The following is an 18,654-nucleotide window of genomic DNA, read 5'->3' on the forward strand; positions in this document are numbered from 1 at the left end:
GTAATATAACCCCCAGCGCTGTATACAGTAATATAACCCCCCAGCGCTGTATACAGTAATATAACCCCCAGCGCTGTATACAGTAATATAACCCCCAGCGCTGTATACAGTAATATAACCCCCAGCGCTGTATACAGTAATATAACCCCCAGCGCTATATACAGTAATATAACCCCCAGCGCTGTATACAGTAATATAACCCCCAGCGCTGTATACAGTAATATAACCCCCCAGCACTGTATACAGTAATATAACCCCCAGCGCTGTATACAGTAATATAACCCCCCAGTGCTGTATACAGTAATATAACCCCCAGCGCTGTATACAGTAATATAACCCCCAGCGCTGTATACAGTAATATAACCCCCAGCGCTGTATACAGTAATATAACCCCCAGCGCTATATACAGTAATATAACCCCCAGCGCTGTATACAGTAATAACCCCAAGGCGGCCCTGGTCCTCGGAGTTTACAACTTAATTCTTTGTTAATGATTTGTGATTCTGTTTCTTCTTCCGTAGGCAGGGAAGCTGCAGTTTCCTCGGATGAGATCCTTTAGGATGAGCGGGGGTTTGTCTCAGGCCACCAGGGACCCCTCCCCCGAGGTCCATCCTGCTGGCTCCGCTCTCACCATTAATAAAGTCCAACCTGCGCAATAATAATCTGATTCTCCCGATGGTGTGAGCTCTGTGACCCCCGAGGGCCGGATGTTGTCCCGCATGGTGATTGGCTGCGGCCCCGAGAGATAATCCATTCCCGATTGTTAAAGGTTAAGACACCGGGGTAATTTTCAAGGTAACAAATGACCAAATACACAAAACGGTCGCCTGCCTTAAAGGGCCAGAGCCGTCTCGTTATCCCCATCCCTGCTTATAACCAATCAACAACAGGGGAGAGATAACCTTACGGGGAGGAATAATCAGGCATAGCCTGGGAATTGTACCCAATGCGGCTGATCCGCTACAAGGTTCTGGGTTCCTATATTTAGTTTGAGACGAAAGACTGCTCCGATATAAAAAGAGAAGTGGCAGAAGGGCAACACGAGAAAATCTACCTTACATAAGGGGTAGTAGATACCTGGAACATACTTCCAGTGGAAGTGGTGCAGGAAAGCACAGTAAGGGATTTAAAGAAATCTTGGGACGCGCGTCAGAAGGGGGTAGATAGATGGGCTTTCAGCCTGTGTTTATAGAAACGGGACTGGCGGAGGAGCCATTTAGAAACATTTAGAAGCTAAATCGCTTCCGACCGAAGTTTCTTCCGTTTCCCGGCCCTTCGGGGCCCTTTTTCCATTCAGAACGACATTCGGGGGCCGCTTCCAAAGGGGAGAGATCCGACCCCTTCTGGACCTTCATTATAGACATTTTTTAAAAAAGGTTCCCCCAGAGTAAGGGTGGACAAAGAGGTGCAGCAGCAGCAGCAGCAGTAGTAGCAGCAGGGCACTGGGTCTGGGCAGGCACACACTGGCACATCATAGGCACCAATATTTATCAATGAGAAATAAAAATGGCTTCTCTACAGTCCCTCCACTCATATATACAGCCACTGCAAAACAGTGAAGTGGACTGGCAGATCGGCCCCATCCGGCCCCCGTCTGGTCGCCCGTTTCCTGCTGTAACGACTCAAACCTTAATCAGTCGTTGGTCTCCTCTTAGATTCAGGAGCCGTATGTCTACCCCATGCATGTTTAATCCCCTCACTGTATTACCCTCTACCACTTCTGCCGGGAGGATGTTCCACTTATCTACCACCCTCTCAGTGAAATAAACCTTCCCTGCTTTACATCTTATCCTTTGGCCCTCTTACTTCATACATTCTCCCCTTCCTGGTTTTCTTTCTACTTCTAGTAGTTGTGAGTTATGATGAACCTGCTTCACGAATTATTACAGATAACTGAGAGGGTGGTAGGTAAGTGGAACAGCCGCCCAGCAGAATCCCAAGTCACAGAGTGTGAATGATTCCCCTGAAGCCCAGAGCTTGGAAGATCGCTTTATATTTTATTTTATTAATATAGATTTTTTAAAGGTTTTTTAGGCCTGCTCAGGGTCTGTAGTTGTGGCGAGGAAACCAGGGGTGGAGGAATCCGGGCTTCTTGTACCCCCGTTGGGCTTAAAATATACATCATTCAGGGCTCTTAAAACCTGGAGAAAAAAAATAAGAAAAAAAATGGTTAATATTATATATTATGCATTAACCCTTTATTATCAAAGCAGCATATGATGCGTTGGAACAAAGGGGTCTACTCTCTAAATGGAGCACATTGAACATTTGCCCTACAGGGAGCCCGGCCACCAAAGAGGGCAATTGGCTCCCCGTTATGCAGCTGAGAGGCTGCTGCCCCCCACCAGACCTGCCGCCCTAGACCGGATTACATCTCCACACTATCATCCTCTATATTGGAGGAGGTCACCGGGATCCTTCTCACCTTGGCTGAGGGAGCGGGTCGATCTCCTCGTTCTTCACGGGGAGGATGAAGTGCGCCACCTGGTGATAGGTGCCGGTTTTATCCCGATAATGGTCACGATGTTCTTCAGCGACCTACCAAAAAATAAATAAGGAGGCCAGAGGCATTAAAGGAGGAGCGAGGCTTCTGCCCGAGGTTACTGAGGCTTCCAACGATGGCCATAACCATGGCTGGAGAAATCCCCCCAAGACAGTGAGTGGGCGAGCGAGACGTCTGCTGCCCTGCTCCGCGCGCCTTCTAAAAACTCAGTAAAGCAGTTCCGTCTAATGGTTTCTTCCTTTCTGAGGCCGGCTGCCAGAGTCCAATAATTAGCTGAGCCCCCCAGGGGGCCGGTGGTATTGGGTGATCAGGCTCTCCGACGCACCACGTATCCTTGGGCCGACAGAGCGCTGTGTCTCCATAGTGAGCTTCCTTCGCACGGCCCGTGCATCTTGTGGGGATATTACGCAATATCCTGGCGCTCAGCATGGCGGAGGGTGGGTAGGGCGCTGACCGACAGGTCTTCGGGGAAGGAGACAATGGGGAGGGTAATACCAAATTAAAAATATTAGATAAGTTCAAAAATAACGAGTGGGGATTTTGGGTGCGTGTGGTGATAGCGGCAGTTCCTGGGAATGGTAACAGAGTTATGGTGCGGAAAAGAACGTCCAACACCACGATGGTCACATGAGAAGAACCGTGAAGATACTCAATGGAATGGGAATTTATCATCCTCTGACCTACAGAGATGGATCTCCACTATACAATATGCAAAGGATTGTGGGGGATATCATCGCCGCTGTCTATATATGCAAATGAGCGTACTTATTAAATTTGCATAAAACAATCAATGTTCTATGCTAATTTTGATATGACGTGTCCTCCTAGGGTTTACTACAACGTCCTACAGCATAGAAAACTAAGGATAAGGAGACCACTCGGCCCGTCTGGTCTGCACGGTTTTCCTGCTTGGTCTCGTCTTAAGACACCCAGTACCTGAGGGTCCATGAATTATGAGGTCATACTCTTGGACGCGTTATGTCAGAGAAATGGCTGCTTTCGCAGTTTCACCCCTTGGGGGGGGTATGAGATATGGAACGTCTGTTCTAGATACTGACCTTTCTAAAGTTCTTGAGTTCTTCGGTTCTGTCAAAGTCCACGTTGTATCTAGAGCAGCTTGGGCTGTACAGGCTTCGGTCCCGACCTCTGGACCGGTTGCCTATGACCAGCGCGGGGTCGTTGGAGTGGCTTGTGGGGAACTGGCCACCCTTAGAATAAGGGCCCTGGCTGCTGCTCAAAGCCGAAGATCTGAAATCCTGAAAGCACCGCGCCGTGGTGTTCCCGTACGTATCTCCGTAGGTGAAGTGCTGGGTGGGAACGTGTCCGCGATACCTGCCCAATAAAAATCACCATGAATTTAATCAGAACTGATGGTTTTTACTAATTTTGACCACTTTAGGACATATTGTTGCAACGTATCCAAGCAAGGTTCGTTAATAATAGAACTCAAGGGGCAAGAAAGAAAAGAAGAGGGGACATCAAAAGACAACAACTACAGGGATTGCAGCATTCCATGTCGTTAAGACGGAACAGATATAGGAATAACAAGCTTCCTGATTCTAGAATGTAGAAGATGAATTCTCTGTTCCAGACTCTGACCCCAAGTTTTTGGTCCTTCTCAGGTGAGGTGGTCTGAGGTGTCCCCTTATTGCGCCCCACCATGTTCCCGAAGACATCATTCCATACCCTATTTCATGGCTGCTTTGTAAGTTGTCGTTCAATCTTTATTGCCCCTTTGACCTGAAGAGATGGTCTCCGTGAGATGCTCTTGGACGTGGTGCGACCCAACTATCAAACCTCTTAATGTCTCAACGATAATGATGGAGGAACCCGCCCCCCCCCCCGCTTCTCTCCTGGTCCGGGAAATTGAATTTATTTTTGCGGTCGCCACATACAAAGTCCTGTGTTAGGGACAGATAGATTGCCTATGGCAACTAGTCTGTCATATTATATTATTATTATCATTATTATATTATTATTATTATCAATATTATTATTATCATTATTATATTATTATCATTATTATATTATTATTATTATATTATTATCATTATTATTATAGTATTATATTACCGGTATTATTATTATATGTCTCCATGTGACCGCTAGGGGGAGATAGTGAGCTGCACAAAGATGTTAGAAATACGTTTAACCCTTACATAGATTACATTAAATCGGTTATTGCCCTTGCCCCTTCTCTAGAATCCTTTGCCGTGTCATCAAAGTAGAACTTTGGACACACAAAATGAAGCAGGGGCATAACTTCAAGGGGGCAAGAGGGCCAGCCGCCCAGGGCGCTGCACGGTTACGGGTGCCGTTGAGCTGCTAATGCCCCGGTTCCCTCGTCTGCTTCCAGAGTGGGGCAGGAGCTTTGACCCTGCCTCGGGTGCATAGAGCTCTAGTGACGGCTCTGTAACAAGATTTCAAAATTCGTCTACATAGAAACATAGACTCTGCCGCCCATCAGCCCCATCCGGCCCCCGTCTAGTCTCCCCGTTCCTCCTGCTGTAAAGACTCAAACCTTAATCAGTCGTTGGTCTCGTCTTAGATTCAGGAGCCGTATGTCTATCCCATGCATGTTTAATACCCTCACTGTATTACCCTCTACCACTTCTGCTGGGTGGCAGTGCCCCAAATGTTACCCTCAATATGTTTTCAGTGAGTATACACAAACACAGGGCCCTCTATTCTGTGCGTTCCTCATGTACCCTCTCCTTTCTGTTCTGTACATCCCTGACCCCATATCCAACCTCCATACCCACACACCCATTACCCCATACTGGGGCTTGTTGTATACAGGGCCGGCCTTAGGGGTGTGCGACCCGTGCGGCCGCACAGGGCGCCATGGCAACAGGGGTGCCTGCCCGGGACTTAAATTAAAACATCGGGGGGGGGTTAACTTTATTTAACATCCTCCATGTTAAATAAAGTCTTTTTAACTTTATTTAACATGGAGGATGTTAAATAAAGTTAAAAAAAAAAAAGGGGCGCCGAGCAGTCGCTCGTGAAGTTTTCAGCAACCGCTCGGCGCCCCTCACTCTCTGTTTCTCCGTCGCGGTGCCGGCGTTTCATGCTGAGGGCCGGAAATCATGCCGGCACTCAGCTGTGAAGCACTCACCGCGGCAGATCGGGAAGACGGACGCCTCCTGCTCCCACCGCAGGACTCCGGCAACGAGGTAAGTACGCATAGGGAGAGGGGGTCGATAAGGAGAAGGGGCAGGGGGCGCAGTGAGAAGGGGCGTAAGGTAGATAGTGGGAAGGGGCAGAGGGGGGAAGGCAGTGAGAAGGGGCAGAGGGGGGAGATTTTTTTCTCTTCAGTAACACTGAATATTTTATTTATTAAACTATAAATCCAATATCATAAAACTTCCTTCATGTTATTCTGAGAATTTTTTTAAAATTTTGTTTAATTACAGAACCCCCCGCGTGTCGTTCATGTCTCGGTTGAATCCCTTTCTAAACGAAACAATAATTGTTTTAACCGAGGAAGCGGAATTGTTTATCCCGCCGTATCCGAGGCGACGATATCACCCGAGGCTTGCGCTGTAATTAGCGTTTAATTGATTCTTAGTTTGTTTCTTCGTTAATTTCACGTCAGCGCAGTATCTCGGGCGGCTTTCCATGGTCAATGGGATGGACTGGCTTTTTAGTGTAGTCACTAGCCCTTGGCTACCTGTTGGTGTACCTCCCAAGTGTCCCGGGTTTTCACAGGACAGTCCTGATTTGCAAGCATTGCCCCCGTAGATGTCCCAGTGCCCCTGGTTTTTCGTGGGCTGGTTGAGGAGATCTTCGGATCTCCCCGGACCGGCCCCGGAAGCTGTAAAACCCAACGGCGGTCTGTGGTGCTGTAGGACAAATCAGAAACGTGGCCCCCTGGTGACGCTTTAAATCTGAGCACTTCAGGTAAGGCATGTGGGTAGCTTCACCCGGCCCTGCCCACTCCCCTTTCACTGCTGGAATTGCCCCTGCCCCATACCCCCCCGGATAGGTGACCATAGGTGACAATATTGAAATATTGGGGGTAGAGTTATAGAGAGAATGGTCTATAATGGACAAAGGTTTTCAGTGTCACCCTTAAGGATAGACCAACGATGGAAAGCAAGGGGGAGGGGTGGCAAAAGGGCACAGGGGCAATTGCCCTTATCTGAAGACCTTGTGCCACTCAATGAAGCTTTTTCAGTGTTTACTTGCAGTTCCACAAACAGCCACTGGGTGTCGCCAGTAACAAGCGCTTTTATGTTTCAAAACTAGCAATATTGGCCCAGTCTCCCAAGAGAAACCCCCCAGGTGTGCAAAGGGTTAAAGCCCCTATCCTATCTATCTTCTCCTAAAGACCCCTTTAATGTCTTTTATCAGAACTTATTCTTCCCCAGAAGCCACGTCATGCCACGCTCACGCCGCGCATACTCATAGGTTTAATAACCCACGCAGTTAAACCGCTATTTAAAAACAATGGCCCGTTAGGTGAGCTGGTAAGATTATCCGGCCTCCGCTGAGAAGCGGATTCTATAACCGTCCTGATGAAAAATTTATTCACCAAGAAAAGGGCTTTTTTTTTTTTCCATTCCGGATCAGGAAATGCGCTCTGTGTGGCCGGCGGGTAGGAGATGACCAAATGAAACGCACTGAAGAGGGTTTAAAAAAAGGTATTAAAGTATAAAAATGTCATACAAAATCTTCTCCATCTCAAGAAGAGACCTCGGAGGCTCCCAAAACCTATGTATGGATGAATGGAGATTGCACACACAGCCCATGTAGGTCACAGTACTCAAAACCCTGCAGGGTAGTCATAGATAAGAAGGGGTTAAATCCCATCATTGCGGCACCCTTTTTGCACCCATTGTTTTGGGGTACAACTCCCATCACTCTCATTAGGATTCTGTGGGGTTGTGTTCCAAAAAAAAGTTTTTTTTTTTTTACAGAAATCTGTCTGTTTTAGACTTTTTTGCATTATTTTATTGGGAGAGGGGGTGTTCTATAGTGGGGGGGCACCTGTGATGTCACAGTCCCTGATCCCTGCACCGTAACCCCACCCAGCTGAAAATGCTCCCGGCTTAAGCCGCAAGAACCGGACTGTGGGCTCCGCGGGAGGGGACGACGCGCTTCGCTATCTGGCCCGGTAATTATAACTCAGCTCCGGGTCTCTCCACGAGGGCCAGCCGGTTACCTGCAGGCTGCCATTAGATCATATAACACGTGACCCGTGACCCGTGTAAGCCGTGTATCTGCGCTCCTGCCCTGGAACTGGACACCCCGACCGGCAGCTCAATGGCACTCAATGAATTAACGGCACGCGGAGTAATCGCTGGGTTTAAATAAGTGAGTGCATGCGGTGTACCTAAGCTCCCAACACCCACACCTAAACTCATAGCTGACAACAGTCCTTAAGTTTTGGGGGCAGTCCAAAATGAAAAAAGGACGATTTGGTCGTGGTTCCGCAAAATGAAACATTTAGTGCTTTGCTAAAAAAAAGTATAAACGATAAACCAAATCCCAAAGTGTCTTCGGAGCGATTGCTCCAGTACTCCGGCGTTCCGAGGGGCCGATGCCTCTCACCCGTCCCACGAAGCAGCGATCCAATCGGGTCCCGCGACATCCGCCCATCATCCTCCCTCACTGACGCTACGCACCTGGAAATGACATCACCTCTCGGAGCGCGGGGTCTGGAGGATGAGGGCCGCTCGTTGTGGCGCCCAATCGGATCGTGGCGGATGCGGCAAGTACTGTGTGTATGTGTGTGCGTATTATTTGTGTGTCTGTGTAATTATGTATGTGTGTGAATGTGTGTGTATTATTTGTGTGTCTGTGTAATTATGTATGTGTGTGAATGTGTGCGTATTATTTGTGTGTCTGTGTATGAATGAGTGTATTTATATGTGTGTGTGTGTATGTATTATTTGTGTGTGTGTGTATTACCTCCACCACTTCTGCTGGGAGGCTGTTCCACATATCTACCACTCTCTCAGAGGTGGCACAGAAATCTTGTATTTATTCACAGTTGATAAAAGACGTGAAATTACAGAACGCAACGCGTAAGAATAGAAGAATAGATCTATAAAACACGTTACAGAAACTGCCCAAGGGCCGGGCTGACAATTAGCTCTGGACTGGTGCCTCCGGTGGCCAAAGGTGGAATTACAAGAGAATAATTCTCTACTGGTGGTTATTATTATTATTATTATTACTATAATATATTATTAACTATGTTATCATTATTATTACCTATATTATTATATATTATTTATTATTATAATTATTATTATTATTAACTATATTATTATATATTATCATTATTATTATTAACTATATTATTATATATTATTATTTATTATTATTGTTATGTTGATATTATTTGATATTATTATTATATATTATTATAGTTTATTTTATTTATATAGCACCAACAATTCCCGCTGTGCTTCTTACAGTCCCTACGTTCAAATAGTCTGACAGAAGCCGATACATCAGGTAGAAAGGGCCCGGCTCGTAAGAGCTTACAGTCTAGAGGGAATGGGGTGAGGGGAGACATAGGGTATGTAGAAGGGGAGAGGGTGTGTGGGGGGGGGTATTAGTGGCTTCTCTGAAGAAGGGGGTATTGAGGTTTTTCTTGAATATACTCCGAGGCCGGTGGCCGCACGCCACGGGGCCCTACTGACCACCAAGCCCTCCAGGTGTGTCTGGAGAGACAGCAGCCATTTATAAACTAAACTGCACGTCGGTGACATCATTCCTGGGGCTCTTTCATCATCTACTAATTTGTTTCCTAATTTTTACAGGGAACACTTAATTGTCATGTGATATAAAGGTAGGCATTCATAGGTTGTTGCCATAGAAACTGGAAACAACTCGCCTTTGTTGTGGTTTTTAAGCGACACAATCTTCAGACGGTAGAATAAAATGACAGCGGAACACACTAGAGAGGGCAATCAATGTGTTTAAGGGGGACAGCAGCTTTAAAACGCATCCGACTGCTTTGCAGTATTTACTAACCGAGCGCAATAATAAGACTCAAACCTTAATCAGGAGCCGTGTGTCTCTCCCATGCATGTTTAATAGCCTCACTGTATTACCCTCTACCACCTCTGCTGGGAGGCTGTTCCACTTATCTACCACCCACTCAGTAAAGTAAAACTTCCTTCCGTTCCATCTCAGCCTCTGATCCTCTAGTGTTAGATTCCGGTCTCTTGTTGTAATTTTTCTCCTCCTTTGGAATAAACTCCCCTCCTGCACTTTATTAACCCCTTTATGTATTTAAATGTCTCTCCCATCCCCCGTTGCTGCAGCTTACCCGGGCATCAGGGCAGGTGGGATGTACGTGGCATTGCTGTGAGTGATGAGAGTGCCGGCGCTCCTGGTCGCCATCTGCCCTCCCGTAACGTGACCTGCAGGGAAATCCAAGCCGTCAGCAGCAGGGAGAAGAGCCCCGGAAAACAATGGCTGCCCCGCTCTGCCGCCCAAGCCTGGACGCCGTGTCCCTGGAGAGAGGCAAACAAAGGGTGCGAAACCAGGCAACAAAACACTCCCAACTACCCCCGGCCCCGGGACCGCTCCCCGCTGCCAAACAACCCCCTGCATCACAGTCTGATCACTCCTAGCAACTACTGGGACATACTTCCCAACTGTCCTGATTTACATGGGTCAGTCCTAAGCCGCTCTGTCAATCTCACAGCACGGTAGGTCGGTCAGGAGAGATCAGAAGATCTCCGCTGCCTGACGGGGGCCGTGGGACGGGGGCCGTGGGACGGTGCCCGGAAACCTTGCAGTATCTTTGGACTGGAATAGGAGGGTCGGGGCAAACACAGGACCCCATGGGTAGGGACAATTTGTTGCGCAGAGAGCGCGGGCCGCTTGCACTTAGCCCACAGAAGTAGCACTCCGCTGCAGTGAAAGAACCAATTATATTCTCACAAGTGAAAATGTCTGGAGAAAAGATTGTTTGTGTGTGTCACGGAATGTTTTTTTTATTGGTTCAGTTATTTTTAGACTCCAAGACGCTCTAATATACCATAATTGCAATAAGGAATCAGCGGCGTTTTTTTCTTTAAGTCACAACATACCGGTAATTAGTAAAATCTCAGGTGGGCTTGTCATCTGCGTATTCCATCTGTACGTTTTCTCTTCTAGAATGTGCGTGTATATACATAGGAAGTAATGGATAGATCTTAGAATGTACTTGATCCAAAATAACAAATTAATTTGAAATTTAATAAAGCCCTATTTATTCCATCTGTACGTTTTCTCTTCTAGAATGTGCGTGTGTGTATATATATATATATATATATATATAAGTAATGGATTGATCTTAGAATGTACGTGATCCAAAATAACAAATTAATTTGAAAGAATAAATGGAATAAAGCCCTTTTTATTCCATCTGTACGTTTTCTCTTCTAGAATGTGCGTGTGTGTATATATATATATATATATATATATAAGTAATGGATTGATCTTAGAATGTACGTGATCCAAAATAACAAATTAATTTGAAAGAATAAATGGAATAAAGCCCTCTTTATTCCATCTGTACGTTTTCTAGAGCACATTTTAGAATGTGCGTATATATATATATATATATATATATAGAAAGTAATGGACAGCAGTTAGAATGTACGTGATCCAAAATAACAAATTAATTTAAAAGAATAAGTGGAATAAAGCCCTATTTTTTTGTTATTTTGGTTAACGTACATTCTAAGTGCTATCCATTAGTTTTTATATATATATATACACGCACATTCTAGAAGAGAAAACATACAGATGGAATAAATAGGACTTTATTCCCTTTATTCTTTTAAATTAATTCTCCGTTTTGGAAGAAATAACCAATTTCCGTTTATAGTATTATATTTTAACGTACATTCTTTCACACGCACACTCTCAGAATGCATTCAACAATCAAATGCTTGAAAAGCCAGATATCTCAGTTCATTTTCTTCCCCGGTAAGGATATAAATGGTTTTCTGCATTCTGGAACAGTGACGGCCATTCATGGTTTTGACGGGGAGGACAAAAAAAAGCGATTTGGGAGGCAGCTGCACACAGAGACGGTAAACGGTGAAAAGAGACGAGTGATGAGGTCGGGAGAAAGAGAGGAGAGCAGGGAGAGAAGTATAATAGCTGACAGAATAACAGAGAGTGCGAGCGGGGCCCGGGGAACGTCCGTCATTCACGGCTAAAGAGCCCAAGTCGGCTTCTTGGGAGGACAATTGGTGGGCGGCAGCCGGGGGGCCGATCTCTGTCTGCAACAGAGGGGAGATAAGATAGAAACGTTTAAATACATAAAGGACAGCAGGCACAGGAGGCAAAACGCTAGACGCCGCAATCTAACATCAGCATCAGAGGCTTAGATAGAATGGAAGTGAATTTTACTTTACTGAGAGGGTAGTGGATAAGTGGAAGGGCCTCCCAGCATAAGTGGAAGGCATGGGGTAGGCATATGGCTCCTGAATCTTAAGGCTTCAGTCTTTACAGCAGGAGAAACGGCCAATAAAGCATTTATATTCTGAATCTTTACGAGAATCGAAATGTAAGCAAAATGTAATAATAGTAATAAAGATAACACTAATAATAATAATAATAATAGTATTAATAATAGTAATAATAGTAATAGTGATAATAATAGTATTAATAATAATAGTAATAATAATAATAATAATAGTATTAATAATAGTAATAATAGTAATAGTGATAATAATAGTATTAATAATAATAGTAATAATAATAATAATAGTATTAATAATAGTAATAATAGTAATAGTGATAATAATAGTATTAATAATAATAATAATAATAATAGTATTAATAATAGTAATAATAGTAATAGTGATAATAATAGTATTAATAATAATAGTAATAATAGTAATAGTGATAATAATAGTATTAATAATAATAGTAATAATAATAATAATAGTATTAATAATAGTAATAATAGTAATAGTGATAATAATAGTATTAATAATAATAGTAATAATAGTAGTATTAATAATAGTAATAGTAATAATAATAGTATTAATAATAATAGTAATAATAATAGTAATAGTATTCATAATAGTAATAATAGTAATTAGATGGTGAAACCGGACATTTTAATCTACATAGCAGGGCTAAAGCTGCCGTGACAGCCAAGGGGCTGATATCTAGAGAAAGCCGTGTCCTCTGGTGATGAAATGGTTAAACCGCCTGTAAAGGAAACTGGGTTGATTGCCGGTGACTTGTGGCTCCGTCGCGTGCTTAGAAGAGAGAGCCCCGCGGGACGTCTTCAGAAGAAGCGTCGGCAGCCTGCGCGATGAGTGCAGCGGAAGTTCACCGAATTCTTCTGCCCAGGAGGCCACGCGTACAGCGCCACGGTCTGCGGCGCCGATATCCACCAGGATCGATAAGGAAGCACACCGACAACTGGGCAGGAGAAATGTCAGAACAAAAGGCCGTAATCCAAAACTGGAGGGTCAGAGGCTTACGTGGAATGGAAGGAAGGTTTATTTTACCGAGAGGGTAGTGGATAAGTGGAATGGCCCCCCAGCAGAGGTAGTTGAGGTTAATAGAGTGAGAGGATTTAAACGTGCATGGAATAAGCACAAGAATGGGTCTGATGTGCGGCAGATTCTGTTGCCGATACACATCTTCTGCTGGGGACAAAGGTTTTCCTAAGGGCCCCAAGCAGAAAGAGTTAAAGGGCCCAGTTTTGAGTACACGCTCACTCGGGACGTGCTTTGAACTTTTTAAACATGAATGACCCCCCCCCCTTTATACGTACATAGAATGTATTACGTGCTTGCCGGAACCCAAAGGGTTAAAGCCACACACAGTTTCGAGTCTGATCTGTAGCGTGGAGGGGGGATTATGGACAAGGAGCAGTGAAGTGGTAAAAGGGATGCAATCACCATGGCAACCATGGCTGCGTTTCTATATGCCGGGAAGGAATTTCACGTACTCTCTTTCTCTGTCCCCAGGTCCGCTCTTCATGTACCCTCCCTGACCCCATATCCAACCTCCATACCCGCACACCCATTACCCCGTACCGGGGCTGGCTGTATATACTGGACTTTGTTACACTGTACAGTATAGGGTAATACACCTGCTGACAGGTGAGGGGGACGCATGCCTCCGGCCATCATTGGGTACAGAGGTCCGTATCAACGGGGCGACTCCAGTACAGCACAATAATAATGAATATGTTTAAGGCTTACTGTATTAGCCTCTACCGCTTCTGCTGGGAGGCTGTTTCTTTACCTAATGTCTTAGTCGGTCAGTTCTTGTTCTGTCAGGCCCTTTGAATGCAGGGACTGTAAGGGGCACTACGGGAATCGTTGGTGCTTTATAAATTAACGATTACACCCTCACATTGTTGTAAATATGTTATGATAACACTGAAGAAATGATCTCTGCTACGATGTAAAGTAGTGAGTGTACGGCCTGTATATCGCTCTCACACTCTCACACCGGTCACTGGAAGTCCAACATGGCGCCTCGTGGCAAAGAGCTCTCTGAGGATCTGAAGAAAAGAATTGTTGCTCTACATAAAGATAAGAAGATTGCCAAGACCCTGAAACTGAGCGGCAGCACGGTGGGCAAAACCATACAACGGTTTCACAGGAGAGGTTCCACCATGGCCGACCAAAGAAGTTGAGTGCACGTACTCAGCGTCATATCCAGAGGTTGTCTTTGGGAAATAGAGGTATGAGTGCTGCCGGCATTGCTGCAGAGGTTGAAGGGGTCGGGGGTCAGCCTGTCGGTGCTCAGACCGTACGCCGCCTTCTGTTGTCCCAGAAGGAAGCCTCTTCTAAAGATGATGCACAAGAAAGCCCACAAACAATTTGCTGAAGACAAGCAGACTGAGGACATGGATTTCTGGAACCACGTCCTGCGGTCCGATGAGACCAAGATAAACTTATTTGGTTCAGATGGTGTCAGGCGTGTCTGGAGGCAACCAGGTGAGGAGCACAAAGACGAGTGTGTCTTGCCTACAGTCAAGCATGGTGGTGGGAGCGTCATGGTCTGGGCCTGCGTGAGCGCTGCCAGCACTGGGGAGCTACAGTTTATTGAGGGAACCATGAATGCCAACATGTACTGTGACATACTGAAACAGAGCATGATCCCCCCTTCGGAGACCGGGCCGCAGAGCAGTATTCCAACACCCCAAACACGACCACTGTCTCGCTAAAGAAGCTGAGGGTAAAGGTGACGGACTGGCCAAGCATGTCTGCAGACCTATTGAGCATTTGTGGGGCATCCTCAACCGGAAGGTGGGGGAGCGCAAGGTCTAACATCCACCAGCTCCGTGATGTCGTCATGGAGGAGTGGGAGAGGACTCCGGTGGTGAACTCCATGCCCAGGAGGGTTAAGGCAGTGCTGGAAAATAATGGTGGCCACACAAAATATTGACACTTTGGGCCCAATTTGGACATTTCCACTTAGGGGTGTACTCACTTTTGTTGCCAAGGTGTTGGACGTTAATGGCTGTGTGTTGAGTTATATTTGAGGGGTTAATGGCTGTGTGTTGGGTTATGTTTGAGGGGTTAATGGCTGAGTGTTGAGTTATATTTGAGGGGGCAGTAAAGTTACTCTGTTATACAGGCCGTACACTCACTACTTTACATTGTAGCAGAAAGTAATTTCTTCAGTGTTATCACATGAACAGATATAATAAAATATTTACAACAATGTGAGTAGTGTACTTACTTTTGTGAGATACTGTATATATTATATTACTAGATAATATTATGTTATATATTACCGGTATATATAGTTATATTTTATTATATCATGTCATATAGTATTATTATATTTTGTTATATAGTACTGTATTATATATTATTATATAATAGTATGTTATATATTACCGGTATATATGGTTATATTTTATTATGGTATCATGTTATATAGTATTATTATATTTATTACATAGTATTATATTATTATATATCATTATATAATATTATGTTATCTATTACCGGTATATATGGTTATATTTTATTATGATATCATGTTATATAGTATTATTATATTTATGACATAGTATTATATATCATTTTATAATATTATGTTATATATTACCGGTATGTATGGTTATATTTTATTATGGTATCATGTTATATAGTATTATTATATTTATTACATAGTATTATATTATTATATATCATTATATAATATTATGTTATCTATTACCGGTATATATGGTTATATTTTATTATGATATCATGTTATATAGTATTATTATATTTATTACATAGTATTATATTATTATATATCATTATGTAATATTATGTTATATATTACCGGTATGTATGGTTATATTTTATTATGGTATCATGTTATATAGTATTATTATATTTATTACATAGTATTATATTATTATATATTATTATATAATAGTATGTTATATATTACCGGTATGTATGGTTATATTTTATTATGGTATCATGTTATATAGTATTATTATATTTATTACATAGTATTATATATCATTATATAATATTATGTTATATATTACCGGTATGTATGGTTATCATGTTATTATATATATTGTTATATTCTCTTTCCTAGTGAATTCAGTTACAGAAGGCAGCGTATCGGTTTAACCCGATGTTCCCCGTAGGGTAGCCTGTAGGGTTTTGCGCATAGGACGGTAGAGCGTGTCGGCCGGAGGGAAGCTGCTGGTACGGTAAATAATTTAAAGGAAGGGAAGGAGGACAGAGTTGTCTGGAGCGGAGCCCCGGTGGCTGGGAGGAGATTCACGTTATATAGAGCGCCCCCCCCGCTCCCTACGCTGTCAATGCACATTGTGTGTGCGAGCGAGACAGCTACACACGGCTGCCGAGGCAGCTCTGCCGGAGGATTACCCCGCGCTCTCCGCCAGCATCTCTCTGCCTGGATGAGCGGAACCCTCTCCCGGTGCTCGCTATGGCTTTAATAGTTCACCTGAAGACCGTGACCGACCTGCGGGGAAAGGGGGACAGGATCGCCAAAGTAACGTTCAGAGGTACGCGAGCTTCGGTTTTTCTCCAACGGGAACGATCCCCCCCTTTATTCGCACATTTTCTCCCGAGGCTGATAGATCAGAGCGTGCGAGCGTTAGCACCGGGGGAAAAGTTATCCGCAGAGCTGGCGGGAGGGGGGGTTAATATCAGCCAGGCATGGCTTAACCCCTTCTGTGCCACCACAATGGAAGGGATTGGATGGAGGAGTCTACTCTCCTCACACCTGTCCAGGAGAGAAAAAAAAAGGTTAACGGGTTAACGCATTAGAGTGCAAGGTACTACTTATCTATCGCCAAAGGGTTAATTTCACAGCACTTTCTTGTAAAAGCAGGACTTGTGGCAGATCTGTAGTGCGGGTGTGTTGGGTGTGATGGTATGTACAAAGATAAGCTTGGTGCAAAGTGCTAAAAGTGGTGCAGTCACCATAGCAACTCATAGAATGTTCGTACTCCACTTTCACTACTATCGGTATCTCCACCATCCATGCGCCGGATGGGAACTCGCGGAGGGGTATTTCAAATAAGTAGAGGGTATCTCAGCGGTTCTGCCCCCTGTTCCGCAGTGTGGTGCGCTGGTCCCTGAGATGCCCCGATTGCCCCGCGTTATGTTAAAGGGCAAAAAACACATTGGGGCGGCAGGTTCAGGGCTTTGCGGGCTGGAATCTCCATGGTGTGCCACCCCATCGGCTGCTGGGCAGACATGCCCTGGGTGAGCAGCTTACCAGAACAGGTGGTAGAAACATAGAACCTGCTGGCAGATCGGCCCCATCCGGCCCCCGTCTAGTCGCTCTTTTCTCCTGCTGTAAAGACTCAAACCTTAATCAGTCGTTGGCCTCGTCTTAGATTCAGGAGCCGTATGTCTATCCCATGCATGTTTAATACCCTCACTGTTTTACCCTCTACCACCTCTGCTGGGAGACTATTCCACGTATGCCATTAATGGTTTGGGGTACTTTATGTATTTTGCCCCACTTGCTCTCACTGGGGTAAATGTTTACTTTATAATAACGTTTGTCTCGCTCTCTGTGCCGGCTGAGTCCTCCTTATAAACCCTGGAAGCTCCGCCAGGTTTGTTGTTGTATTTGGGTGACAGAAGTCCGTCCTGTTCGCAGGATCGGCCGGTGATGTTTTTTTTATTGCTGCTGATGTTACTCCTGCCACCTTTTGCCACAGATCTGATCTTTCACGGTGTAATATAATAATATAACTAAATATCCTCAAAACATTCGGCACCAGGGAGCGCCCGCCAGGAACACAAGAATCGGCTTCCGTTACAGACAAAATAAAGAAATAAAATGCGTTACTGTCCCTTTAAGGAATTAACCCACGAGTGGCTTCCAAAAAGTTAACTATCTCTCAATCGTGCCTTTTGGACAAAGCCACACAAGGGTTAAAAATGCTTTCACTGGGAATGTTTTACTGGAATTACCCATTGTTAATGTATATTTATATCATATAAACATAATAATGATAATACCTGGGAACGCTCAGGGTTTTTTGCCCCAGTCTCAGGGTCTCCGGGGCAGACTCTCTGGGTCACACAGTCTGGATCTGACTCCTTCCTATTCTCCCCGCTGTAATCATATATAGGACCCCCGCCCGGTGCTTTTGCTCCCAGTATGTTATGGTTCATCTCCCTGCTTGAATGCAGGTGACTCAATTAGGTTTATAGTGAAATGACAACAGGTCAGGGTTTCCATGACGACCAGTATTAGAGCCATTTGGGTGACACATTTGGCGAGTCACCATATAGGATCTTCACGATGCGCAATTAAAGGGTTAATATTTAGAGAGTCTCAGGGGCAGCTCACTTATAGAGTTCCTGGGTATGATTTACTCCTGGACTCCTGACGCATGTACAGATAGATCTCCGCCGGGTCACCCGCCAGACGGTGTAATATGCCGAAACCTCGCGGTTTAACCATTTGGTGACAGGGTCTCCTTTCATTTTTTGGGGGGTTGTTTTGCGCAGTGAAATTGCGAAACCCGCGAAGCCGTCGGGAGAATCGGTATTGAGATTCCGCGTAAAGCGATTATCAGAGCAAAATTTAAAAAATGATGTCATATCCTTTTAACCCTTTCATTGCCTGCGCTGTGAGCAATAAAGCGCCTAAGTTAAAGATAAGCAGAGAAGGGATTAGCGCCCGTTATGCGGATGCGATAAAGGAGGATTCGT

General features: G+C 44.6%; 2 protein-coding genes across 3 annotated transcripts in view; one reads left to right on the top strand and one right to left on the bottom strand.

The window, feature by feature from the left end:
• Positions 1 to 1,976: 1,976 nt before the first annotated feature.
• FAM166C (family with sequence similarity 166 member C) lies at positions 1,977 to 9,980 on the bottom strand. The gene is made up of 4 exons (XM_053459707.1): positions 9,792 to 9,980; positions 3,562 to 3,835; positions 2,426 to 2,538; positions 1,977 to 2,141 (listed from the first exon to the last, which is right to left on the bottom strand). Exons 1-4 carry the CDS (start codon positions 9,863 to 9,865, stop codon positions 2,135 to 2,137), a joined length of 468 nt encoding a protein of 155 aa, XP_053315682.1. The 5' UTR covers positions 9,866 to 9,980; the 3' UTR covers positions 1,977 to 2,134.
• A 6,323-nt stretch (positions 9,981 to 16,303) lies between these two features.
• The window catches only part of OTOF (otoferlin), a 100,639-nt gene continuing 98,288 nt past the window's right edge, over positions 16,304 to 18,654 (top strand). For both annotated transcript variants that reach the window (XM_053458626.1, XM_053458627.1), the window contains exon 1: positions 16,304 to 16,481. In XM_053458626.1, the coding sequence (XP_053314601.1) occupies positions 16,403 to 16,481 (79 nt within the window). In that variant the 5' untranslated portion in view covers positions 16,304 to 16,402. The remainder of the gene's footprint in view (positions 16,482 to 18,654) is intronic.

This window comes from Spea bombifrons, chromosome 3 (assembly GCF_027358695.1).
Source record: "Spea bombifrons isolate aSpeBom1 chromosome 3, aSpeBom1.2.pri, whole genome shotgun sequence".
NCBI lineage: Eukaryota > Metazoa > Chordata > Amphibia > Anura > Pelobatidae > Spea > Spea bombifrons.